We start from the raw sequence: 25,110 nt of genomic DNA on the forward strand, positions 1-25,110 counted from the left end.
TCTCCATCTTCTGGGTTGCAGTGAGTCACAGTGGGGTTATAGGAGGAGGAGATCAATGGAAATGGATCGAAACAATTGTATAGGCCTGCTTCAAGGTTCAGAAGGTAATAGTCTAGACATTTCAAGATATATCCATGCTATGCAGGCTACCAAAAAAATATCATCATAAGGGTTATATATATTTATTTTATTTACTCTTGTTATATATACACAGAGAGAAACAAATCAGTAATACTCAACATTTATTTTTTATCAAAATACAGTGACAAGGATTTTTTTACAGTTTTGCTTTCTTTGTAGCAGGTCCTTGACCATCCTCCTCATCTGCATCTCCAGATTTTTGAAATATCGGTGTTGGTTGGGTCTTGGAGTATGCAGGAGACACCCAATATGGATTTTCTTCTGCTTCCTTTGCGTACCGCAGGATAGCCTCCCTGGGATCCTGGTCATCTTCCACTCTCTTGCTCAGACCCAGGTTACGGATCACATATGAGCTTAGCGTTCCGCCAGACGTTGCTACCCGTCCCCCCTGACCGGATGAAATAGGCAGGTCTGGTCTACGCGACTTCACGGGGTCCTGCCTGTCCCGTTCCATCTGCTTCCTGATCGATTTGGGTTTCTCCTGCCGAAACATTGGCAGAGCGTGCGGTGTCAAGATCTGCTGTGCTGCCACCACCTCCACTTGCTTCGTCTTCCTCCGAGTCTTCACCACGCACAGCTTGGCACCGCGGGAGCTACGGCTGCCATCATAGTAAACTTTTACGGCCCCGTTTCCACAGCCCACGAATATCTGGTTCAGCTTTGGGTGCCAAATAGCCTTGATAACATGAGAATCTGTCACAGTTATGTCTGTGACTTTATCAAAAGTCTTTGAATTATAGAACAGCAATCTGCCACCAGTCTCTCCCATTTTAACACTCTCTCCTGTCAGTATCATGGTATCATCGGGGCTGAATGAGCAGTCAGTGGTGGCGTAACGGGAAAATAGATTGTCTACAACATGAAGAGGTTTCTTAAATGCCCTCAGGTCCCAAATTTTCAATGTGTTATCACACCCCCTTGTTGCAAGCAGACTGCCAATGAAAGAAAAGGCGATGCACGATGTCTCTGTTTTTGACTGGTGGGCTCCTCGTAGCAGCATTGCCGTGTTCACAAAAAGCTTCCTGTGATCCCACATCTGCAAAGACCCATCAAAGCAAGCACATGCTACAAGATTACCATCTCGGCTGTATGCACACGCAGTAGGAACTGTTTTGAGTCCATCTTGTGCACGTGTCTTCATGACGGCCTTGTGGAGTTCAGGTTTCTCTACATTCCATAGTCGACACGTACTGTCTTCTGCACAAGTCAGAAACTCTTCCCTGATACGAGGATGCCAACATCCGCTGTTTAATGGCGCTGTGTGACCCTTAGTTCTTGCCATATCAGTAATATATTGGTCTCCCTTTATACATTCTGCAACTTCAAACCCATCGCGATCAAGAACTTTGGCCTGAGACATTCCAGATATCACAAGAATCACGTCCCCCGTCACAGAATACTGAAGACATTTTATTGGATGGTTTTCACAAGGCTGAAGTGTCCGGAAGCTCTGCATTGTGGCATCCATGCCTGCAAAGTCCCAGAATCGGACATCATAGTCTACAGATCCTGTTGCCAATCGGGCACCAGCAGGATCTACTGCTACTGCTACTACTGCTTTTGTACCATGAAGCATAGACACTTCATCACCAGCTGGGATTTTACTCTGCAGAGTATCCTTGCTTTCGTTATCATCTTCATCACTGCTGTCTTCACTACTGACATCGCACCACTCTTCCTTACGCTTGGTAACATTTGTAATGTTTTCATCAGTATTTAGCAGATGTTCTGGTATAGGAGGGCCAATAAAGTCGTCATTGACGTCGTCGACTTCTGTTTGTTCACTTAAATGGCCTTCAGTTTCTTTGTCCTTAATAGAAAGTGGGCCAATTTTTTCCACTGCAGAATCAATGTTCCCTCTCATCCTTTCTTTCACTAATTTTACAACTTTTTCGACTATGTCTTCAACATCAGGCTGCCTACATTTTTTTCCAAACCCTCCAAATCCCATGATCTCCTGCATACGTTGACTTTCAGGATCTGTTTCTGATACAGTGTCTGTTTCTTCACAGCTGACATTTAAGTCCACATTGCTTTTCGAGGGCTTATTACCAAATTTACCAAAACCTGTCGACTGTTCATCGGCACTGATGCTGTTTTCGCCTACTTCCACCTGTGGTGTACCAAAAGTACTTCCAATTTTACCAAACGTTATAATCTTCTTAGCTTTGTCCATAGTAAATGAAACGAAGTCCAATGTAAACCTAACGTCCAAACGTAAACATTTGTCACTTTGGTATTGAGCGCATGCCATCTATAAATTACTTGTAGAATTTGTAGTTCTTGGTCGGGCGGGATAACGAAACGTGCACCGCTGTTTCGAAAGGCTGTGGTAGGATATCGACTAGGTTTTTCGTTGTAAAATAATAGGCGAAGGTTTGCAGGTTAAAGTAATGTAACTTTGTCAAACTTAAGAAATAATGACCCAAGTATCATCAGGGGAAACTGAAGCAGTTACTAAGAAGCCTGAAACAACAAATGAACATGAAAAACCCAGAGAAAAGAAGGAACGTGTTCGTCCTCCAACGAAGGTAATGGCATTTGAACGTTAATGTATTAATTATATTAGCTGAGCTTCGAAATGCCAACGGATAACGTCGACCATGCATATATATTCCATTCATCAGTGTAATATTTCGTAATTAACTCATGTAAGTCCCACTGAAGAATACACAGCTTTGTGAAAGTTTTTTTCCCCCAATCATTCAGATAATCTGGATGAGTATAATGTTCTCCTTCTTTTAATATTGCAGGTTGTGATACGGAGATTACCCCCATCGTTAACAAAAGATGCATTTGTAAATCAAATATCGCCTCTTCCAGAATATGACTATTTTTATTTTGTACGCCCTGACAAGAGTCTGGGACCATTTGCTTTTTCCAGAGCATACATTAATTTCACCAAGCAGGAAGATATATTTACGTTTAAAGAGCAGTTTGACAACTACACTTTCTTGGATAAGAAAGGTAAGGTTAGCTGACAAATATCTCGATTCTTGAGAAACAGTAATGTAGTAGAAGCTAGATGAATATGTTTTGTCATACTTGTAGATGTTTTGCCCCAAATTTAATAAATTTTAATGTCTGTCTTGCTACTAAATCATAGCCTTTCAGTATTATACTTCTGTCTTCGCAAATGTTCAGTATGTAGCCATCGATATTTATGTAGCTTCTTTGTTTTATGTTCTGTTCTCATACAATAAAGTTTAAAACACTGATTTAATTATCCCAGAATGAAAACATTTGTTTCTGTGACAGGCAATGAATTTCCAGCTGTGGTGGAGTTTGCCCCATTCCAGCGTTTACCCAAGAAGCGCCTGGGTCGAAAAAGAGATCCCAAAATGGGCACATTGGAGGAAGACCCAGCATATATCAGCTTCATTGAGAGTAAAGCAACTAAACCTACTGAGACTGGGTCAACTCAGCATTGTTCTCTTGAATATTTTCCTCCACCTGAGAGTAAGTGATTGATATGATTTTAAAGGTCTTTTTGTTTTTGTACCTTTGCGCCTTGGCAACCACAGCTTTCGAAATTACTCTTGCATGTACTGTTCTCGAGGTTGAATCATGTAAAATTAATTTGTTTTAAATATACTTCATATTTTAATGTCATTGTTACATTTGTCATATGTATAAGCCAAAGAAAAGTGTTTTTAATTTGAGATTTAAGATTCTCACACCAGTGAAATGTTGATGTTGGTCTCCTGGCTTATAGTTCTTTGTGAACTTAATATCTCATCCTTCATTTATTGCTTGTTACGCTTTTGTTAATTCTCCTTCATTGTACCAACATTTGTAACTTTTCCTAACCCTGTCTTTACTCTATCAACATTTTGTTGTTTATGGAATTATCTTGTTTAATAGAAAAGAAAATTACTACTACACCACTTCTGGACTTCGTGCGGCAGCGCAGAGCAGAGAGGCAGCGTATGCGTGACGAACGGAGAGAAGAACGGAGGAGGAAGGAACAAGAACGGAAGAGACTGAAGGACGCCGACAGAGACAGGCGCCGGGGAACTGTGAAGCCTGACACTGGCTCTTCTCGGGAAACGGCGTCCGATTCTGTTCTCAGGGTAAGAACGTTCATTTGACCTAATGTAGTCAGGTATGTAATGGCGATTGTAATCAGGGCTTCTGAATGTTGCAAGAAAGCTGTGAGATCACTTCAAAGTGTGTGGTAAGATGAACGTTGTCTTCTGTAACCACTATGCATGTGTGAATGCGGTGTTTGTGCACCTGCACGCATTCACGTGTGCGCATGTGCACCTCAATATTTTTTTAACCAGTTGACGTGAACATAATGCCATAAGCTCATCTATTTTAATTACGTACTCTGAATAATATATGGAAGTTATTGGTAAAAGATCTTCAGAATGAATGTGTTCCTTTTTATTAGGGTCTTTTAGGTGCATTTTCAGGATCCTTGCAGAGTGTCTGTTAAGTTTGCTTGGACCCTTCATTTGTACATAACAGCTTGAGAGCAGATGGACAGATTTCCATGAAATTTGGTATTGATGTTATGCCATTAGAGACTAGCCCAAACTCATACTTTGTATTTCAAACGGTCATTGATACCAACATGAAAAATGGTCGGTGTCATGGGTTGAGAGGGTATTCGTCTACGAAGATAGAATTATCGTCTTTTGCAGTGACATAATGTAATTGCCCGTGGTCCTGTCATCTCACTTGATGGCGTATAATAACTAGTAAATGACTGGATGGATTTTCACAAAATTTTGTGTGGATGTTTTACTCTGAAATTCTACTTTTTAATTCCCTACAGTTGATATAGTACCCGTCTGACAGATTCTCAAAGTTGTAACGCGGGAGGATGAACATGACAGCGAAAGCATTTAGAAGAATATTTACTTTCAGCAAAAACAGGGCAGAAGTTTTTTAACTCTCCGAGTGTGGCAGAGAAGCTGGGTAGGAAGATTTGAGTTAGCAGCCCCTCACACTCATGAGGCTGGTCGAGTCACAGAAGAAATATAGATGCTCTTTTATTTTATGGCCGTACAGAGTGGGTCGGGGTCTCACTCCTTAACAGCGGAAGTTACCTTGGCCTCTCTGTCTTGTGTGGCAGGTGTTACGTAACCCTGAGCACGAGAAAGAGGTAAAGGATGATGGCGGCAGAGGGGGAGGAAGCAAGGAGGGCAGGGATAAAGTACCACAGCCAGGGACCAAGAAGAGGGAAGAACAGCAACGTACCAACAGAAACAAGGACCATGAATGGAAAGAAAAACCATTTCAGGAGACTAGGTGAGTGCGATAGAACTGCAGTTAATGTTGCGTATACATATGTGTTGACAATTTTGGGATTTGTTTTGTATGGCTGTGTAAAATACTGTCTTTAAAACAAGATTATAAATTGCAAGTGCGTCAAAACAGCCTTCAGAAAAGTTATTTCTTTACTTACGCAGATTTATTTATGTTTCCTCCAAATGAAGACTGGATTAACCAACATTTCAATTAATCGTACTATTTTGATTTGTATCAGCAGTCAGCCATACACAGAATTTGAAGGTGTGTCTCATGGTATGAATAAAAAGTTATAAATCTCCAGGAATTGATCAGATTCCAGCAGAATTAATTAAAGCAGGTGGCAAAGGGTTGCATATGAGGATCCATAAGCTTATTTAGTTAATTTTGGGTAAGGAAGAGATGCCACAACAGTGGAAGCAATCCATAATTATTCCTATTCATAAGAAGGGGGACAAGACTGGGTGTGGTAATTACCAAGGAATTTCTCTGCTATCGACCTCGTACAAAATTCTGTCAAACATTCTTCTGGCGAGATTAACTCCATATGTGAATGAAATTATTGGGGATCGTCAGTATGGCTTCAGACATAACAGATCAACAATTGATCACATCTTTTGCATCCGTCAGGTACTACAGAAAAAATGGGAGTACAGTGGGACCATACATCACACGACATTATATCCCAAAAGAGAGTTATCTTCATTCTTGCTTCCTTGAGAACCTGAAATCTCACCTACAGAATTTTACATCTTATTGTATGAATAGTCATTCACAAAAAATTTGTGTTATGAAAAGGTTTGAAGGTATTACAGTTTGATTCTTATCTTATTTTACAGGCAAAGGGAGAATAAAGGACAGAGTAGTATCAAGAGCTACCGTGACGACCGACAGAAGCAGATGGAAATAAGAGCACAGCGGAGACTACCTGATGATCAGCGTAGGAAAACGAGTTTTGAACGTGGACAAGGACATGTGAAAATGATTGGGTCTCACCAGAGTCTTGAATCAGAGAAAGGCCAAGGCTCTTCTAAGACATCTGATACCAGGCGAAGTCAAGAATTTGACCACAGTTCCACCAAGTCATCTGACACCCATCGAAGTCAAGAATTTGAACGTAACCAAGGATCATCTAGGACTAATGACTTGCACAGACATCAAGAATATGATCGCCAGACACATTCCAACAGAGATATGGAGCATCGAAAGCATTATCAGTCTAGTGACCTAAGAAAAACGCCAAATGAAAGGTTCCAAAGTCACGTCAAAGATAGTGAAAAACCAAGTAAAGATAGTGAACGACGAAAAAGCTACAGGGACTCAGAATCCAAAAGAATCCAAGGTTATGCTAGAGATGTTGACCAGAAGAAACATTTCTATAACGTGAAAACATCTCGAAACTATAATGAAGCTGATTCTAAGAAAACTTCTTCGGATCACAGGATTCATTTTAAAGACAGTGATCAGAAGGTCATTAAGGAGCCACTGGAGGAAAATGTGAAAGCACAGAAGCAGGATGAGTCTAAGAAATGGGAACAAATGGGTGCGAAGCCAAAGAGGAAAATTTCACCTGATACAATGAATAAACCAGAGTCAAAATCAGACAGAGCAAAGGAACAAACATTGAATACTGAGAAGCCAGTAAATGAAGATCCAGACAGGATAAATTCTTTAGACCCTGCAGATCAGAAAGATGACCCAGAAAATAAAATGGAAGAGAAACAAGAAACTCTGAAGAAAGGAACGGAAAGCGATTCAGAGGAACAGACACAACAGAGGAGGTCCTTAGAATCAGAAAAAATGTTTACCACTGAAAACACGGGTAAGAACAAGCAGGAGTCCTTAACTCCAGAGTCGGCGGAATCCGAAGACAAGGCGAGGGCTGAAGTTTCGGGCGAATATAAAGAAAATACGATACTTCGTACAGGCCACAAGTACGGAGCGAAGCCGTCCAGGAGGAGGGGTTCCCTCGATTCCAGCGATCATGAAAGTGAGGTTCAGGGTAACAAAGGCATGAGCAGAAGCGCAACAGGTAGTGACTGGAGCGTGGACTCAAAACTGAAACGTAATCATTCCCTTGAACTGGACATGGATGCAGGGCAGAGAGATGACATTTTGAAAGGTTCCGTCTTGTTAGAGAAAAGTTCAAAAGAGAGAAGAAAAGATGAAGACAAAGATGATAAAGATAGATCCACAGATGCCTCTGGAAATGGGACTGACGGAGAACACAAGAGAGACCCGAGAGTGGAAAGGAGAATTCGTAATAAGGTAAATGTGTTGGTAGGCCGTAGGCTACAAATTTTTATTATGTTCAAAGAAACTAATTTTAATTATGCTGATTAAGCCAGAATTTGAATAGTAAAAAATATAATTTTTGTCAGAATATACTTATTTTATATCCAGGTATCATGGTTAATATTATTGTAAAAACTTTGAGTCATGTTGCCTGTTGAAATTTCCAGAGATCTTTCACTACGCAGCACAGAACCACAATATTGTCTTTATTTGGAGTTGGCTGTTTTAATTCCAAGACCTCAGGAACTGACTCTTGTCTTTAACTTTAAAATAACTACTACCATCCATTCTGTCCGTGGTTTGATTGTGTAATCATGTAGTCATATTTGGTGAGAGCACTAATTACAAGCTCCTCATTTTGTGAATATTCTCCATCTCTCTGATCCTTTCTTCCTTTTAGGTCGAAATATTTGTCTCAGCACTGTTTTCAGACGTAACAGAATCAGTGATCTTTTTGTTAAGGATGGAATATAAAGTAAATGTATTTTTTACTCGTTTTGTTGGAGTCTTACAGTGATTAATGCTATGCATTTCTATAGGATCGTCCAAGCATAGAGATATATCGTCCAGGCATGGGTCGATTTAGTCTTCAGCGGAAGGAACGCGAAAGGGGCCCTGGTTCTGCTCCAGGGACAGCAGGCAGCAGTATGGAACAAGAGTCCCCATCAGGCAGTCCCTCACCAACCCCAACAAACTCCGCTCGAATTACCACTTCTACCAAAACTACCAAGGGTGGAAATGAACTACGTTCTATGACTTTCAAACGCAGTGTAAGCCGCGAAAAATAAAATCTGGTGTCAAAGAAGAATCGGACCCTGTCAAATCCATTTCGTTAGCTACTCGGCCATCAGATGCAAGCAAAATGTAATTCATCTTTGTGTTCTTTGGTTCCAATATGTTACTCTGTGTATGAGGTACAGTCTTCTAAATTTCTTTTGGAAGTAATTCATCCACAACAATTATAGAATATAGTCTTTTTGTTACATGTTGATTATTAGGATATTTACATCATATTGATTTGAAATGTTCAGTATCCTGATTCATATAGAACAGACAGCAATAACATGACCCTCTTTATTGTATAAACTGTACTCTTTGATTCATGGTGGTTTAACATTTGGCCTGAAGAAACTGGGAATCATTGCTTATATCATGTCATGAAGTAAATGGCATTTATTTGTGTAATTTCATTTCCATATGTCTTCATAATATGCTGCCGTGAGACATTTTCACCTTTACATACGCATTCGAATGTTATAGAAACAGATTACGGACAAAAGAAATCATAATCATTCATCATTCATGCTTTGAAACTGTGTAATTGATATGATATTAAAATTTGCTGTTAATTCTGTAATGTGTAACATGAATTATGATTGTGTCACAGTGTTAATTTTTTTTTTATAAAAATTACTTCATTACTTTCATAATCAAGAATAAAATTATAACTGCATGCACTGTACAAAACTATCCTTAACCCATTTACCTCTCTCGTTAGGTTCAAGTGACATTTACGTTATACCAAAATCTTTTGACATGTTCTGGTCACTGAATGTGAACTTCTGTTATTCATAGATGACTTCCTACTACATAAATATGAACATTAGAAACACATAACTTCAAAATCCCTTTCTGATTCTGAATCACGGGCATTGTGAAACCATTTCATTACATAGCGTGTACAGCGAAAGGGCAGTCAGCCATATATCTGTGTATGTAGAATCAGAAGTGGTTGAGTTAACCCTTATTGGTCAGTATGAAACATTTTCTTGAATTGGGAAGGGTTTTCTCTACATTGGGACAGTTTTTGGTAATGTGAATTGTATTGAACTGATTCAAAATAGGTTCCACTGGCATGCTTTACATTATAATGCAAGCCAACATGGCAAATACAAACTGCAAATTAAATGTGTGATGAACAGCACACAAATACATTTACAAGCAGATATCGTCTATCGACTTTTTATATTTTCTGCTACAGCAGATGGAAAGAAGTAACTTACGTGTGCAGTTTGTTGCAGACAAACTCCCAGTATCAAATGTTTGTAATCTGTTCAGCTGTTCTCGGGTTATTGCATTTGTAAAACGGATGGGCCACCAAAGCTATTTTTATGGAGTTCAGAGCTGAATGTTGGAAGCAAATAAGCAAACAGACGGTGTGAATGAGTTCATATTAAACAAACTCAAGCTCGACATAGGTTAACGTACATTACGCGCCATTCTTTTTTTGCACATGGCTGAAGCAGGAACAGGAATCAAAATTTAATCCCGGTAGTGATCACAAAGAAGAAGGTAAGATCGCATGTTCTTTTATAAACATAATATGTTCCAGCAAAGTGTTGAACACATCCGGTATTTAATTGTGTTGTTTGGTTTGACTATATATTGGTATATTTAACATCTATCGGAAGGTCTGGCGTTATTTACTCTTTCTATTATGTTCCTGGCCCTCCCATAACAAAATTATTGTTGGAAGCCCATTATGACAAATTTGAACTGTGCACAACTGCAAAGCGCATGTAGATTGTGTTTAGCCAGTGACTCTAAGAATGTTGATATATTTAGTGCAGAAGGCCAAAGGCAGAGGTATCAAGACAAAATTTGGAAACATTTTTCGGTGTGGGTAAGACGGAGTTATGTGTACGTTTTTCATTGCTTTGATTGAGTTACGTGCATGAATGCCATAGCCTATCTTGGCCAATTATTTTATACTGGGTTAATTTAAAAAGTTTCACTCTATGTATGAAACTTTCGATGGTATCGTTAACGTTGTGTACCTTGATGGGATGTGTTCCATTAATTACATCTGACTTTCTAAGCCTAACTGTGTAGTCTCAAGTAGTGAGGTTATTAGTGTCTTTTCTATACAGCAGCACTGCTCCATGTATGTTTTTGTTGCTTCATAACAGAAAGTGATCGAATTGGACTAAGTTCCACATCAGTGCTACAGTTATTGGAATGTCAGATCTCATTGGTCTTATTTACAAAATGATCCAATTACTCTGTAGTTCTAGACAATTCTGTGGTATCTTCAAAGATTATACAGTGTCTTGATTTCATGTTGTTGAGTTCAGTTCAGCCAAAGGTTGGAATATCTCATCTGGATGGTGAGTCTTATTTGCCTAACATTTATCTTGCTTAATTTGCAGGTGGCATTAATTTTGCTTTTTAAGATGGAGACTGATAATTTTCCTCTGAAACTTCCTTCAGCCATCATATCACAATACAATATGATAAATATAAATTACAAGTTTTGCAAGCATTATTAATATGCACTCCCAGAATTTGGCTTAGACATGTAAACATTTTTTGAACATAACCTCAATACTGCTGGAGATTGCCTTCTTCTGTCCTTATTTGCGTGTAACATAATATTCAGCCGTTGTTCAGAAAGGGAAGTACAAATATGGATCTCATTTGTTTCAGGTCTGTGTTGAGGATAACTTACCCAAAGCCATATGTCAGTTATGTTGTTGCCGACTAGAAGAATATCATTCATTTGTGTTAGATGTAGAAGAAGTTCAACAGAACATCCATAAAATGGTTTCTGCACTTAATCATGATGCCAATAACATTGCTGTGTCTCACACTGAGCCGCGTTATGAAAAAGTTCCAAGTTTGAATAAAAGTGTGAATAATTCAGGACCTTCCAAAGATATTCAGTCAGATGTGCCTGATCTCATAATTAACAGTGATGTTAAAACTTGTAAAAATCCTTCAGATATGTTTGAGTCTTTTAGTTCACATGTTGTGTTATCAGATGTACATGACAAGTGTTTTGTGGCACCTGATACAAAATCAGAAGGCATCTTCTTTGATGTGGATTCTATTAAAGTTGAAGAAGGTCCATTGCAGACTGTGAATTATATCTGTCCTGATGTGAACACCGCACAAGAAATTTCAAAAATTGCACATTGTGATTCTCTTTCGAGTGGGTTGGTGTCTGTCCAGATGCCCAGTGATAAAAATTGTGACTTTTTGGCAGATACAAGCAATATTTCTGCTAGCGATAGTCTGAGTCGGACTGTTCAGTGTAGGAAGACCAAGAAAACTACGGCTAAAACTGTAGTAGCAGATAATAATTTAATAAAGAAATGTGAGCATTCTGTGTCAGAAGGAGAAGGTGATGCAGAAGAGGTAGAAGTTACGACACCTACAAAGTTTCAGAACAGCGTAAGAAATGTTGCACTAAACAGTGGATCAGGAGATACTGGAAAAGAAGGTGAAAGGTATGTTTCTTATTGCGTGGAAAAATGTCTCCATACATGTAGGATTTGAGGTTCTCACAGCAGTGAGTTTGAAGATGGCTGCCTTCTCGGTTGTAGTGCCTTGTAGTCTGGTAGAAGTTTACCATATGTTCAGAGGTCCTTGCTGTCTCCATCATCAGAGCAATGAGTCACTGAGTACACTCAGCCCTACAACCCAGAAGATTGCGATGTTATCTTTATATATAATTGTGTTGTGAAATTTTACAATTTGGTGACCAGTTATGGCTATTTCGCTCATAAAAACATTAATGTAGGAAAATTTGGTCACCAGTAAATTTGAATTTGGTAGCAGATTAAATTAGGATAGTTGAAATTCATGTGTTTTACTTTATGTTTCTCTAGTGTCCATTAAGCATAGATTAAAACACAAACTGAGGCAAGTTTGGTAATGAACGATGTTGTGTAGCCGTTAAGCCTTGTGGTCTCCTTAATTTTAAGTGCTGCCCGATTTCCAACCACCTTCACTTCTATAGCTGTTAGAATTATGCAGTGTATAGTGATCACATTTGTTTTTGGCCGGTGGAATTTTCAAGGGGAATGCTAGGAGCGAGTCACTTGTACGATAGTACAATGTTTCGTCTGCCTCCAGGAGGGACGAGGAGCTTGTCGGACTGAAAGCCCAAACAAGTACACTGACCGTGCCACCTCAGGTACGCAGAGTGGGCCCGTCCACAAGCTTCTCCACCGGCCGAAAACTACTGCGTTGACTATAGTAAAGTGTGACAGTCTGTATATTGATTTTTCTTTTGTAATTTATTTCCGTGATTCTCGTTGCAGCATTTCTATGGATGAAAATGATTGTGTGGGAGAGTCTGAAATCACTGTGAATGCTCATTCGAACGAAGCTGCTTTGAACACGCAGTTGGATGAGTTCTATAACTACAGTTGCAGGATATGTGAACCTGGCATATCTGTTTTTTCTAGCTTCTTTCTTCTCACTAAACATTACAGGTGTGTTTATTTATTTGTAGTTTATTTAATGATGCTTTTTCAGAAGCTCAGACTGTATAGTGTCCATACAAGTATGTTAAAGTACAGTAAGGCACTTCTAATAGTCCTTTTGTGTTATGTAATGTAATCATAGGAAGAGAAGCCATAGAAAAATTTTGAGCTACAGGTAACACTCATGAAACTTTTATGAGATATGAAGTTTTTACAGTGGTGTAATTGTAGGTTGCGTTCTTATGTGTTGTGATGTTGCGTAGTCATTTATGTGATCACCAACGTTTCTGAAGATCATACTGCCTCCTGACCTACAGAGATGATATATTCCTCCAAAATACTGGGAACCACTTTCAATACTTCATCACGTAACACACAAGACCACAGTTAACATGGTTTGATTTTTCAGATTAAAACACAACACAAGAGGCTACGTTCTTTGCTGTGGCCGTAAGTTGTTGTCAAAGCCGCTTCTGGCAAGTCACATGATGAAGCATCTGCAACCAAGCATTTACAAGTAAGAAGTTTTAGTCTTGATTCATTTAGTGATATTTATGAGATGTGGTGTTGTCAGGGCAGTAAGGATGTCGAGGTGGGTCTTTTTGTCAACTTGTAGGTAGGTAGTAACATTTTGGAAGAGTTTATTGCGTCTACCTTAAGGCCACAACATGGCATTTTAATCCAGGAGATCAATGTCGCCATTTAATCACACTCAGAATGCAGTGTATCACATTGTGTGTCCACAGCAAATTCTGATTATCCGCTTTACAAATGGACTGTTACATGTGGTTTGGTTGTGATAAATGTAAATGTACTAGTTTGTGCCAATCACATTGATACACACTTTTCTTATGACTACTGATATAATTCAAACAGAAATCATCGTGCTTCACCACCAATCGTGTTCTCTGCATGACAGAATTGGAAATTCATGTTGAAAGTTTTATAATTGTTCATATGCTATTAAACAAAATATTTAAAATAGTACTCCAGAAAGTACTGGGCAGCACCGTGTATGTTTTACACATAATTGGAACCTGGACTTTTGGTTCCTGTTGATGCCAGTCTTTTTTTTTTAAACACAAAATGTTTGTGTCCATTTTTCAGGTGTCGTGAGTGCGGGAAGGAGCTTGCCAATGAGGTGACATATGAGGAACATATGATCCGTCACTTGCCAGAGCATAAACGTCCATTCAGGTGTGAACTCTGTCTTAGAGGATTTGCGAATAAAGGAAAACTTCAGTATCACATGAGAATTCACCTTCCAGATGAAGAAAAATTGGCATCTGTCTGTGATACATGTGGAAAGAAGTGAGTTCTGCTTGTGTTCGTTGTGGGTTTCCATGTCATTCATCTTTGTATTCCTTTTGATATTTGAGATTTTCGTGGTAGTAAGAATCTAGATCGTTATCTCCTGGTTTATGATGCCATACAGTCTTGCATATGGTTACCAATATTCTGGAGGAAAATGTCACCTCTCCTCTTTGACGCTGGAGAATGTATATTCCTCTAAAACATCAATAAATAGCTACAAGACAACAGGGTGATTCATGAGTTGGTACTGTGACCATCTTTATCTTTGTATTTACTGGATCACCTATGACCCATATCAAACTGAAAAAATTGTGGGAGAAGACTTATTGGTTTTGAGGGGTTGAATGGGCTTCGGCGCTGCAATGGAAATTGTAATAGATGAGAAATATTCCTCATAACATTGGCTGGAATTAGACTTTGGCTAATCTCATCTTTACTGATTATGTTGTAATTGTCATAGTAATGTATCCAATCAGTAAAGTGACTGGGATGAACTGGACAGTTTGAATTCAGTTTCTGGTTGACTCGAGGTTTCTTTTCACCACCATTCAAAGGCACTCTGTTGAGCCAAAGTAGCAGCTTTCTACCCACTGATAAGGTGACTGGAGCATGAAGCTTATATGGATCTTTAATGCAGAGGATGAAGTTTATTCCTAATTTATGATGTAAATCTCTATCTGCAGGTTTGCAAATGATAGAAGTTTACTTTCTCATCAACGATACGTACATGAAAAAGTGCGTGAAGTTATGTGCCACATTTGCCCCAAAACATTTCCAAGACAGTCGGCACTGAAGCAACACTTGTATACGCACGTGGCAAAGAGCGAGCAGAAACAATGCGATGACTGTGGCAAGTGGCTGAAAAATGATAGCACGTTTCAGTCGCACATAAAGAGCCATGGCAGTCAGCTGTTCAGTTGCCCGCACTGTGATAAGGTGTACAAATTTGCACAAAGTCTGCGAGCCCATCTGCAGAGTCACAGTGATGCGCGTCCGCACGAGTGTCTTGAGTGTGGCAAAACTTTCAAACTCAAGAAGGTGCTTATGGTAAGTACCTGCTTAGCAATAGCTTATCTGTACTATCAGCAAAAAGTTGTTTAGAGTGACATAAAGCCACAGATGTGCCATCCTTTTTTTGTCTTCATTCACTGTCTATTATCTGACAAAGTTCTTCATCATTTTATTAATTGTTTCCTTTATTATCTCTGCTTTATTAACAACAGTTCTCATATAAAATTATTCCATTATTAATTTAAATAATTTAGAGTAGTCAGTAACTATGTTTAACATAATCATTGTTACATGTGGGTTATTGTTTGCAGACTCACGCAGTACAGCACACAGGTGAAAGACCTTACAAGTGTCCACACTGCCCCCGGACATTTGCGAGTAGCGGCAACTATTACTCCCACAAGAAAAGAATGCATGCAAATGAGAAGGCAGGCAATGTAACCTGAACGGTGTCATTCGGAATGAAATCGGTATAGGTTGTACTGATCTTATTTATTTCGTTTTCTGTATAACAGAAATATCTGAGAAGGCAGTGGAAATGAATAAGCGTAGAAGAAATAACACTGACCAGCTTGAATGTGTCTGTAAATATGGGGTTAGCTTCTCTTGCTGGGGAAGTACCTGTTTTCTGTTTCAGCATAACATTATTGAAACCTGCATATTTTAGTAATTTGTGATTTAAATAATTGGCTAATTTTGAAGTAGTTGCGTGATTAGCTTTTTATTCCAGCAGCTTTTATGCAAATGCAAAGACTACCCCGTTATTATTATTATTATTATCCCATCTATTCACTACTTTATGGGGTATGTACTTCCATGTACCCGAGATAGACCGTGTCCCTAAGGTACATAGTGAAGCAGCTATTTCCGGGATACATATTGTTTTTAGCAAGTGACACATGTATTATATAATTTTATTTTATGAAAGCGTCTTTTAGATTATGTTTGAAGTTCCCAAAATGGCCGTCTTCTACAGTTTTATTATTATTATTATTAATTGAATAAATTCTATGTGCAAGGGTTCAACATCATCGCTTTAATTTGCAGGGTTAGGTGGTTATAACGTTGTGAATTTGAAAATAGGTGTAAACATGTAACTGGAGACAGTTCTGCCACTTGAATATAGGCAAAAACACAGCGATATGCAGCAACAGGTTTATTTCTGTGTGTCTGTGGGAATTTGTTTCTGATAGATCCGCCTTTTCGCATATTGGCAGACCGTATTAAAGTTATTGAGTAGCGTGATTAAAAAGCAACCCACACATTACATTATAACTCTTTTCCTGTATCAATCCTAACCACATCTTCATACAACACCCTATTATAACAGTTTTCTGGTATCTGATACATGGTATTATAACCATGTTATCTGGTATGCAATGGATGCTCTGCCTAATTTTAAATTTGGTATAAGTGTTACACCTTTAATAAGGGAAGTGTTCTGCGTACTTCTGGAATGAGGCATATTGTGGGAGAAAAACTGCAGCTGTAAATCTAGTCTTATATTGTGTATGGAAATTATTGTTGATTATTCTTAAAGTATGCAGAACATGTTCATATTTTCGAAAATTTGAATCGCGTTGGTAAATTACTGTATCTCCTGTTCGTTTCTTTATTATTTCAGGTTGAAGTTTATATGTTGGTATTACTGAGTTTCATAAATTATGTTCACAGGAGGGTACCGTATGTTACATTTAGTGAAAAGTACCAACATTAAAATTAAATGTAACTGCATTATTTCTATTATGTGGAGATATTACATTTTTTTATTTAACATACAGAACTACACGTTTCAGAGTATCATCGTCATTACAAAGTTGGTCATCTGTGGTGAGCGCATATGGCATTACACGCTAGCCAACGTAGGCGATCCAGTTTGGCTTTATTGGCATCGACAACTTTATAGCTTATTTCAGCATTATTAACCCTATTTTAAATATTGGTAGAGATATGTGCTATATGTAATGTTAAACATTTGTAATTTCTACAACAACAACGACCGAAAATTCTACTTTGAATTTTCATGTTGGGCATTCTGCATGGCAGTACAAATGGTTTCTTTTATCTATGGAAGTAGTTTGTGGACGCTGTTTACGGACAGTTTATGTTAGCGTTCACTAACGTTTGTATTAAATGTAATTATGAATGCTACTAGTCTTTATGTGTCGACCTGTAGGCTAGTATTGCACGCCGACATAGAAGATTCTTCTACATGGACTGATTTATATCGCTTGGTGCCATATCTGAGACAATCTCTCTCTTGTACTGTTTGTGGAAACTTATTAATAGAGCCACACACTCCAACAGAAACAAATTGTCAGCATCATGTGTGTAGATCGTGTAAAGGAGGAAGGAAAAAGTTGAAACCTTCTTGCAGCTGGTGTAAAAATTATGATAAATATGTAGAAAATGTTCAATTACGAATCTTACTGCAGTGTTACAAAAAACTGTGTGAGTATGTAACCAGCACTTCCATTTATAGGAGTCTCTTAGTATCTGCTGCGACTGCTGCCAGTAATGGAAATAGCGCAGTTGGGACTTCAAGTCTTATGGATCTTATTCAAGAAGGTGCAGGGTTTAAAGATGAGTACAAAAGTACAGGTGGTCTGTCAAAGTCTGCTTATAGCATTTTGCCTTGTGTTTATACTAGTACATCAACACAGACCCAAACAGCTTTAGCATCAGCAGCTGTAGGACCTGCTGATTCAAATAATGGATTGTCTGCAAGTGATCTTCAAGCTATTCGCAGTGTTTCCAATGGTTCTTCTCTGTATTCTGTTATGTATGCCGGGAGTGGGAACAAGATAACAATAAAGCGGAAACCCACTGATTTGGATGGTGAAGGAGTGGATGGTAGCGGTTGTAGTGGTGATGGACAAATTCCACCGGTATGTATTGCGTAGAGGAGGTGACTGTGTTATATGTTAATGGTATGCTATTTTATGCGTCGTCATGATATGTACATGAGTGATTCTGAAGTTTATTATTGTTTCAGAAGTTCAGATTATGTTACAGTTTCTCCATGAGTCCTTGGTAACATGACTAGAAATATTGAGAATTTGTGAAAATTTAATTAATTAATGTTTTAAACGAATGTAATATATTATCACTGGAGATCATAACCATCCTTCCCAGATGCAGCAGTGAGGTGGGATCAACTAACTGTCTCGATTGTTTTTGTATATTACGTTGCAAAGTGGGGATGTTTAAAGAGGTCAGTGGAAGGTATGCAGGAAGCATGCGCAATCTATAACAGTCTTAATTTTACTTATAACGTGTACCAGGTACTTGATTTTATTTGGTTTTCTTTTTGCTGTATAGCATCATCCATTGGACAAGAACATGCAGGTTAGATCTTACATTGTTGACAACAGTCTGCTAGAAAATCAGGTGTGTGACATTTGATGCAATATGAGTATTGGTTGTTGGAATAGGTTGGGGCAAGAACTTTTATTTGCTCAATTATGTGAAGAACTGCATGCATTTCTGTACACTAAAGTAAATAGGTGAGGAATTTCAAGGTTATCTATAAATTTCCAAGGCAATTCTGATGTCACTAGCACCATTTATAAAGGTCAAAGGTCTAATTGTGGCAGAGACACCTTAATTCCTATGCGGTGCATAGATTTCTAACTTATCTTTGCCGGCATGTTTGAAATGGCTCTTGAGGTCCATCCAGCCTCCTATCCAGTGGTTGCAGAGTTTATTTCTTGCAGGAAATGAAGTATCATCAGATGAAGTCATTTGCACCTAAGAAATTTTGTCCTAGTTACCAACTGTAAACTGAGTTGAAGCCACTATCCAGTCTGTTTTGAAATTTTTCCCAATTGAAGTAAAAAGATGTTCCTTTTATTGTGAAACATGTTTAAACAAATTAGTTTGAGAAAGGATCATTTCCTGTCAAATGACATCATCAGAATCATCATGTCATCTGTTGTAGCCACATAATGAGAGTCTCGGTTGTCAGAGATCCGTATTAATGTCACTGGCCTCTACAGTATTTATATTTTCTGGCTACTGTTTGAAACCCAGCTACTATTTATAAGTTTTCAGGGACATTTTTGCACATGTAGTTATAGCTAGAAGAATATAATATGGAGTAATTCTCAGTACAGTTCTTACCAAATAAATCGCATAAAATATTGAGCACTTGTAATAAGCAGCTCTGTTGCATGTTCTAGGTTAATGTGGGAAGTTTCAAGAAACCGCAGCAGCGTATTTCTTCCAATAAGAGCCCTAGTGGGGGAAGTTCTGGAAGCAAGGGCAGTGGCGCGAGTTCCGGAACCAAGAGGAAGGGCTGTCGATGTGGCAATGCGACGGCGACTCCTGGAAAATTGACGTGTTGTGGGCAACGGTGCCCTTGTTATGTGGAGAGCAAGGCGTGCATGGAGTGCCGCTGCAGAGGCTGCCGTAACCCCCACAGACCAGGGGGTCATAAGGTGCTATTTTCGTGTTACATCATAATATTCACAAATTAGGTTCGTGGGCTTATCACATACTGCCCACAGTTGGCATGCATTTTACGTCGTCATTATTTACAAACTATTTTTTTGTGTTACCATAAATCTATTCGTAATACGATTGTAAATACTGTCGTGGACAGGTACGCCCCCTTATTCCGGAACTGCAGAACTTCCAACTCCATCTCAGTCCCAGTTCCATCATGGGCTCGGCCACTTTGTCGACTTCTTGTAGTACCGCAGAGTCGACTCTCTCGGCCATAGATCCTCAACAGTGCTTGACGATGGATTCTACTGATCTTTCTGCAAACACAGTGCAAGTACTAGGAGTGTATACCACAGAGTTACATACTGTGTCCTCGGCACTACCAGCCGCTTTGCTCGTCGGCGACGACAACCTCCCCTCTACCGAGAGCTCTGGTGATGATACCAGTGATGTTGACATAGACATTTGACAGTACTACCAGCAAATGGCACCACCAGGTGATTCAAATGATTTTTGAGATTGACACTTCTTTAATCGTAATAAGGTGCTGTGAATAGATTATAAATATTTATAAGATGAAAATTAACTCCAAGCAGACAAATAATCAGGTGTGCAGTTTTGCTAAGTATGAGACTTTTGTGTTGTCCACTGCTTATTACTTCAGAAGTTCATCTGATGAAACAATGTACACTTATACATCATTTCTGTGCGATGATTATATACTAGCAACTTTTTGGATGTAAGATTTTGGATTCTTATAGCGGTGAAGATGTCGGTCACAGTCTTCTGGGTCGTTACGCCACGTGGCATTATAGGAAGTTACCATTTTATCATATCAGGGTTAACACTTCACACCTTGAAGATGAAATTGAAATGGTCCTCGAAATGTTGGTAATTACGTGTAAGACCACGCGGTGTCACAACCCAGAAGACCACAATTGACGACATAGTAGATATTTTTGTATGTAAGTAGTAGAAAGTTAAGTATAATATGAAATTTATTGCTTAAACTATAATTTACACACTGTCTGGAAGGAAGTGTTCCGTAAGTACTCATATCGAACATTTATATATATTTAAATTCACTATATATGGACTTGGAGGAAGAGGGGATTGCAAATGTGTACCAGGAACAGAGCGTTTATGACAGCCATGTTAGCACGGCTGGTACTTTGAAAAATAAAACGTCTTGCTTTCATACTACGTACACTGGAACGCAGCAGAACCAATCAGATAAAATGTATCGTTAACCAGCTCCAACTAGCCCACATACAGGAATGGAAAATGTAATCCAATATGCACCACTCTACTGGTTCTGCCAGCTGGTGAACAAAAAAAATCATTCTGTATACTTCATTTTCACCGCAGTTTCTACAGTTTTGATAAATTATAGGATTAAACATGCCAAATTATTGTGCCACTTTACATCACTTTTATTTTAACAAACTGAAATGCAGGCAGCATTTAGAAGACTAAGTGACAAGTTTAACACATCACATTTCTGTCGTTAAGTAGCGATTTAAAAGTAAGGAAATCTTTATTATTACTACCCGTAAAGTAAATACTGTTACTAACTTATAGTTAAGTGGGTTTAATGTAGATGGGACTACTGTATCTCACTTAACGAGCATCACATATGCTAATTTAGTCCGTGCAACTGTGAAGTTTCTGTAATGAAAATATGATGCACTTCAGCAGTGCATTGACTTTACATGCACTAAACACATTCATTCTCTAACCCTCTGGTGACATAATATAGCAGAAGTCCAGTTCTTATTCTTCCTAAGCTCCATATTGATATTCCACCATCTAATTCTTGGTCTTTCAACTGCTTGTTACATCCTTCCATGTTGCAAATCCCCTTCATTTAAGTATCATTCCCAAGTTAGGTGCTTCAACTAATGTACACAGAAATTATGTAAACAAATCATTTGGGTAATTATTTACAACATTTTATTAATCTTTTAAAATGTTGTTACAACAGTTAATTCAATGTATACAGAGGTGCCTGTACTGTCGTATTCACGTGATTGTCATTATACTGACAGATGCGTTATTTCTATTTGGCTCTGATATTAAAGTCTACAATTTGGATCAATCCTGGGACATTCTGTTTGAATACTAGGCTAGGACACTAACGACTAGACCAAAGAATGGTCCTATACCTAACAAATAATTTAAAATCAAATGCAGCAAGCACTTGCATTAATATTGAATTCTGTAGCGACGTAAAGACTGATAATTCTGAGCAGTACCAAATATTTCTTGCAGTGCTTTCTATGACAGGTGAAATTTTGGAAACATTTCAGTACCTGTCATTGTAGTAACGTCACAGTTCGCATTACACGTGGCATTTATTATTCGGTCCATACGATATTCTGCATTAACAGCACGAATACGACGTTCCAAAAGACGTATGAGACATATCCCATGTTTCCAGGGATGCGTATAAATCTGGGCCACTTCCGTCCATCTCCTATTCTTGCTTTCTAACTTTCTACTTTCAAACTGCTACCCTGCATGCGATGATATATTTACAATGACATTTTTCAACCCATTCCAATTCTGGACAATGAGGGAAGTTGTTAATAATAGAGATGTGTAAATTTTATTCAGCTACTGAACTATTTCTGTCTTACCATTTCCTTCCACGTCTACCTGAAGTCATCGTTCATTTGTCTCTACATAAAGTATGTGCTGTAAAGTAATTATAATGGAATGTGCCTGCAGCTCATTTTGCTTGTAGAGCCAATTTTCACCACTGAATACCATTCTATAATAAGTACTATGTGCGTATCTGCGCGTTACTCCAGTCGATGAAATGACTTATCACGTGCCTCCTTTGCTGCACTACATTCAGTAATATCTTCTTGCATATCTGACACGTGATATTAGACGAATCTTTCGAATGACTTCTCTCATGCTGTTTTAGGGCATTTCCTCTTGTGAATTGTTTATTGCATACTTTGCATATGTACAGCCGCCCGCTGTGCTTCTGGAGGTGCTGCCACAAACCAGAACGGCCAGCGTACGACTGGAAGCACAGATGACAAGTGTGTTGTTTTTGGGGGTTTTCATTCATTTCAGAAGTTACTGACTCGTTCTGCACTCTGTTAACGTAAGCGTTCCTACTACTAAAATTACTTTTCAGTGTTTTGTTTTTTTCCTTCATCTTTTGTTGTGGTTCCCTGTAGGACATTCCTATACTTTTAAAAACAGATGTTGTTCTGCTGCGACGGAATTTCATGCTCATGTCACCCCTGCTTCTCCCTTCTGATTCATTCCAAGACGTATGTTTTGTACTAGTAACTTGTTTGCTGTCATGAATCATATTTCCTTCATTTGTCCCACACCGATTCATACTAGATGAAACTTTAGCATTTGATTCATTACAGTTCCAAGCAGAATTACTAGTATAACGCAGTTCATCATCATTCTCCAACTTTATGTTTGCTTGTTGTTGGTTCAGGTCGCCTGTGTCACTCAGTTGTTTAGGAACAGCTGAACTGCGCGAAGCAAAATGGTCTTCCGCCTTTTCGTTCCAGTCACTACAGTTGACCATGTTGTCATACTCTGAAGTCTCATCTTGAAATTCTTCTTTTTGCTGAAACAAGTTAAATCTGATGGGCAGAACATGTAGCACACATGGGAGTAATGAGATGCTTAGAAAATATTGGATGGTAAACTTCGAGGGAAGAGATCACTCGGGAGACACACCTGAAAAAATGTGAATATAATATAAAAATACATGTTGGAGAAATAGTGTGTGAAGGTATGGACCAGATTAAACTGGCTTGGAATCTAATGGCGGGCCTTTTGTGAACCACCCACATACCATAAATGCACCTGCAACAATCCCATCTTCAGACATCTTGGTCTTGACTGACTTAACTGATGCGTGTTGGTGACTAGACTAAACATTTTTTTGTATTTTCTTCTTGACTAATCATTGTGTATCCAGGCTAAACTAAAAAAAAATGCTTGTCTATCGACATTAAATGTCTAAGATGTAAGTGGAATGAATTGTTACAAATTGTTCTTTATTGCACTAAAACTTGATAAGTATTTATTTGGCGTCACATGGTCCATCATTGTTGCCAGTAAGAATAAAAGAATTCTGTATTTGCTCGTTTCAACTTATAAACATTTGTCTCATTCTGATGAAATTTGGAAAGAAAGATTGTTACTTTATTCCTATGTTGATTCTTGTAAATACCAAACACATGGATTCAGATGTTTTAGTGCTAGGCATTTTTTTAAATTCAACTTACCTCATTTTTTAACTGCGCATTATACTTTCGGAGTGTTGCATCAGAATTTTCACATTGTGTTTTAAATTTGAATGAGCAGTTTAGTTGATATATGCATTGGGCACAGATATTCATTGGTAAACCATCATTCATAAACACCTGAAACAAATATAATGGTCTTACAGTATCTTACATTCCATATTTTTATTAATTTATGCTATGTGTAATATAATTTATGGAGCCACTGTAGTTCAGTCAGTATAGTGTCTTGATTATGGACTGGATGACCACAGTTTGATCCCTGGCAGAGGCAGAGGATTTTTCTTCTAGTCTCTGTGTCCAGGCAGGCTCTGGACACACTGCTTCTTATCCATTCGTTACAGAGGGTCCCTTCCTGGGTTGTGGACATGTTGAATTGTTGGGTGGGAGCGACATCAGCAGTAGTCATGAACTTGTGCATGACAATAGGTCACTGAAAAATATTCATGTTTTATTGACGTAATTTTTCTTATAGACTGTAAGAAACGTGGTAGTCATGCAAAAATCATCTTCGCCTTGCATTTCAACAGAGATTAACTAATAACCATTGGAGCTAGGTAAATGAAACTTGGTATGGAAATCATAAATGTACCAAAAATGTTTTGTATGAAATATGGTCTGTAAGTTAACAATTGTAAACATGATGATAAAAACGTTGGAGGTTATATCTGACAAATTTAAACACAATTTGAAACCCAGGAAATAAGTGTGTAGAGTTGTACTCGGAATTCTTTCACTAAATTATGTTCAGTTGTTCACTCAAGTAAGAGGGAAACTGTTCCTCAGGTTAAACACGTTACGAAGTAATTAGCACATGTTTCTATGAAAGGTTTTAACCTAACCTTAAGTGACAGGCAGTACAGTATTCTATAAGGAATAATTCCGTGAATATAGGCGACAAGGCACCTTCATGCCTCAAACAAAGGCGGCAAATTTTATTAAGATTCCATTCTCCATTGCTACAGCCCATCATTTTGCTTCTTAATCAATCCAACCTCAACGTAACTTCCATATTGACCAACGCGTGATGGGCATAAGTAAAGTGTGTTCATGCACAGGTGATGTGACGGTCATTTTTCACCGTACTCGTGAACAGCACTCATGGATGAATAACCCAAGTTTAATTTAAATTAATGTTGGGGAAT

The 25,110-nt window shown here is 38.5% G+C and overlaps 5 protein-coding genes across 15 annotated transcripts; 3 read left to right on the forward strand and 2 right to left on the reverse strand.

Moving 5' to 3' along the window:
* Positions 1-166: 166 nt before the first annotated feature.
* Positions 167-2,408, reverse strand: LOC110835261 (WD repeat-containing protein 70). Its single transcript, XM_022075304.2, has one exon. It carries the CDS (start codon positions 2,393-2,395, stop codon positions 278-280), a length of 2,118 nt encoding a protein of 705 aa, XP_021930996.1. The 5' UTR covers positions 2,396-2,408; the 3' UTR covers positions 167-277.
* Positions 2,409-2,432: 24 nt separating this feature from the next.
* LOC110835259 (uncharacterized) lies at positions 2,433-9,052 on the forward strand. 2 transcript variants are annotated; one of them, XM_022075291.2, is made up of 7 exons: positions 2,433-2,672; positions 2,895-3,108; positions 3,400-3,600; positions 4,006-4,214; positions 5,225-5,400; positions 6,240-7,668; positions 8,235-9,052. In XM_022075291.2, exons 1-7 carry the CDS (start codon positions 2,562-2,564, stop codon positions 8,481-8,483), a joined length of 2,589 nt encoding a protein of 862 aa, XP_021930983.1. In that variant the 5' UTR covers positions 2,433-2,561; the 3' UTR covers positions 8,484-9,052. The 2 variants fall into 2 exon arrangements, with proteins under 2 accessions (XP_021930983.1, XP_087215553.1); XM_087359427.1 differs by having other exon boundaries at positions 2,663-2,792.
* An 844-nt stretch (positions 9,053-9,896) lies between these two features.
* On the forward strand, positions 9,897-16,497 carry LOC110835264 (uncharacterized). 5 transcript variants are annotated; one of them, XM_022075312.2, is made up of 8 exons: positions 10,185-10,318; positions 10,605-10,802; positions 11,122-11,924; positions 12,741-12,914; positions 13,315-13,422; positions 14,013-14,216; positions 14,903-15,266; positions 15,542-16,497. In XM_022075312.2, exons 2-8 carry the CDS (start codon positions 10,800-10,802, stop codon positions 15,674-15,676), a joined length of 1,791 nt encoding a protein of 596 aa, XP_021931004.1. In that variant the 5' UTR covers positions 10,185-10,318; positions 10,605-10,799; the 3' UTR covers positions 15,677-16,497. The 5 variants fall into 5 exon arrangements, with proteins under 5 accessions (XP_021931006.1, XP_021931002.1, XP_021931003.1 ...); XM_022075314.2 differs by lacking the exons at positions 10,185-10,318; positions 10,605-10,802 and adding an exon at positions 9,897-9,987; XM_022075310.2 differs by lacking the exon at positions 10,605-10,802 and having other exon boundaries at positions 10,027-10,318.
* Positions 16,498-16,631: 134 nt separating this feature from the next.
* Positions 16,632-23,842, forward strand: msl-2 (male-specific lethal 2). Of its 3 annotated transcripts, none has more exons than XM_022075318.2 (4): positions 16,632-18,118; positions 18,552-18,620; positions 19,412-19,669; positions 19,834-23,842. In XM_022075318.2, exons 1-4 carry the CDS (start codon positions 17,372-17,374, stop codon positions 20,143-20,145), a joined length of 1,386 nt encoding a protein of 461 aa, XP_021931010.1. In that variant the 5' UTR covers positions 16,632-17,371; the 3' UTR covers positions 20,146-23,842. The 3 variants fall into 3 exon arrangements, with proteins under 3 accessions (XP_021931010.1, XP_021931011.1, XP_087215558.1); XM_022075319.2 differs by having other exon boundaries at positions 19,412-19,708; positions 19,834-19,968; XM_087359432.1 differs by lacking the exon at positions 18,552-18,620.
* Positions 21,613-25,009, reverse strand: LOC110835268 (uncharacterized). Of its 4 annotated transcripts, none has more exons than XR_015538037.1 (3): positions 24,808-25,009; positions 23,948-24,398; positions 21,613-23,393 (listed from the first exon to the last, which is right to left on the reverse strand). XR_015538037.1 is itself a non-coding variant. In XM_022075321.2 (3 exons), exons 2-3 carry the CDS (start codon positions 24,077-24,079, stop codon positions 22,462-22,464), a joined length of 951 nt encoding a protein of 316 aa, XP_021931013.1. In that variant the 5' UTR covers positions 24,080-24,085; positions 24,808-25,004; the 3' UTR covers positions 21,613-22,461. The 4 variants fall into 4 exon arrangements, 3 of the variants coding, with proteins under 3 accessions (XP_021931013.1, XP_087215560.1, XP_087215561.1); XM_022075321.2 differs by having other exon boundaries at positions 21,613-23,280; positions 23,948-24,085; positions 24,808-25,004; XM_087359434.1 differs by having other exon boundaries at positions 21,613-23,280; positions 24,808-25,004.
* Between the last annotated feature and the right edge of the window lie 101 nt (positions 25,010-25,110).

This window comes from Zootermopsis nevadensis, unplaced genomic scaffold (genome assembly GCF_977971745.1).
Source record: "Zootermopsis nevadensis isolate Lab colony 2312 unplaced genomic scaffold, Znev_1.0 Znev_ptg000031l, whole genome shotgun sequence".
NCBI classification, from domain to species: Eukaryota; Metazoa; Arthropoda; class Insecta; order Blattodea; family Termopsidae; genus Zootermopsis; species Zootermopsis nevadensis.

Coding starts and splice junctions, on each gene's coding strand:
- LOC110835261 (XM_022075304.2), bottom strand. CDS start 2,395: ATGGCATGCGCTCAATACCAAAGTGACAAATGTTTACGTTTGGACGTT.
- LOC110835259 (XM_022075291.2), top strand. CDS start 2,562: ATGACCCAAGTATCATCAGGGGAAACTGAAGCAGTTACTAAGAAGCCT. Junction 3,109..3,399: donor CACTTTCTTGGATAAGAAAG/GTAAGGTTAGCT, acceptor TTTCTGTGACAG/GCAATGAATTTCCAGCTGTG. Junction 3,601..4,005: donor ATATTTTCCTCCACCTGAGA/GTAAGTGATTGA, acceptor CTTGTTTAATAG/AAAAGAAAATTACTACTACA.
- LOC110835264 (XM_022075310.2), top strand. CDS start 10,178: ATGACAAATTTGAACTGTGCACAACTGCAAAGCGCATGTAGATTGTGT. Junction 13,423..14,012: donor CTGCAACCAAGCATTTACAA/GTAAGAAGTTTT, acceptor TCCATTTTTCAG/GTGTCGTGAGTGCGGGAAGG. Junction 15,267..15,541: donor AACTCAAGAAGGTGCTTATG/GTAAGTACCTGC, acceptor TATTGTTTGCAG/ACTCACGCAGTACAGCACAC.
- msl-2 (XM_022075318.2), top strand. CDS start 17,372: ATGAATGCTACTAGTCTTTATGTGTCGACCTGTAGGCTAGTATTGCAC. Junction 18,621..19,411: donor ACAGTCTGCTAGAAAATCAG/GTGTGTGACATT, acceptor TGCATGTTCTAG/GTTAATGTGGGAAGTTTCAA. Junction 19,670..19,833: donor ACAGACCAGGGGGTCATAAG/GTGCTATTTTCG, acceptor TGTCGTGGACAG/GTACGCCCCCTTATTCCGGA.
- LOC110835268 (XM_022075321.2), bottom strand. CDS start 24,079: ATGAATGATGGTTTACCAATGAATATCTGTGCCCAATGCATATATCAA. Junction 23,281..23,947: donor ATGCGCAGTTAAAAAATGAG/GTAAGTTGAATT, acceptor AACTTGTTTCAG/CAAAAAGAAGAATTTCAAGA.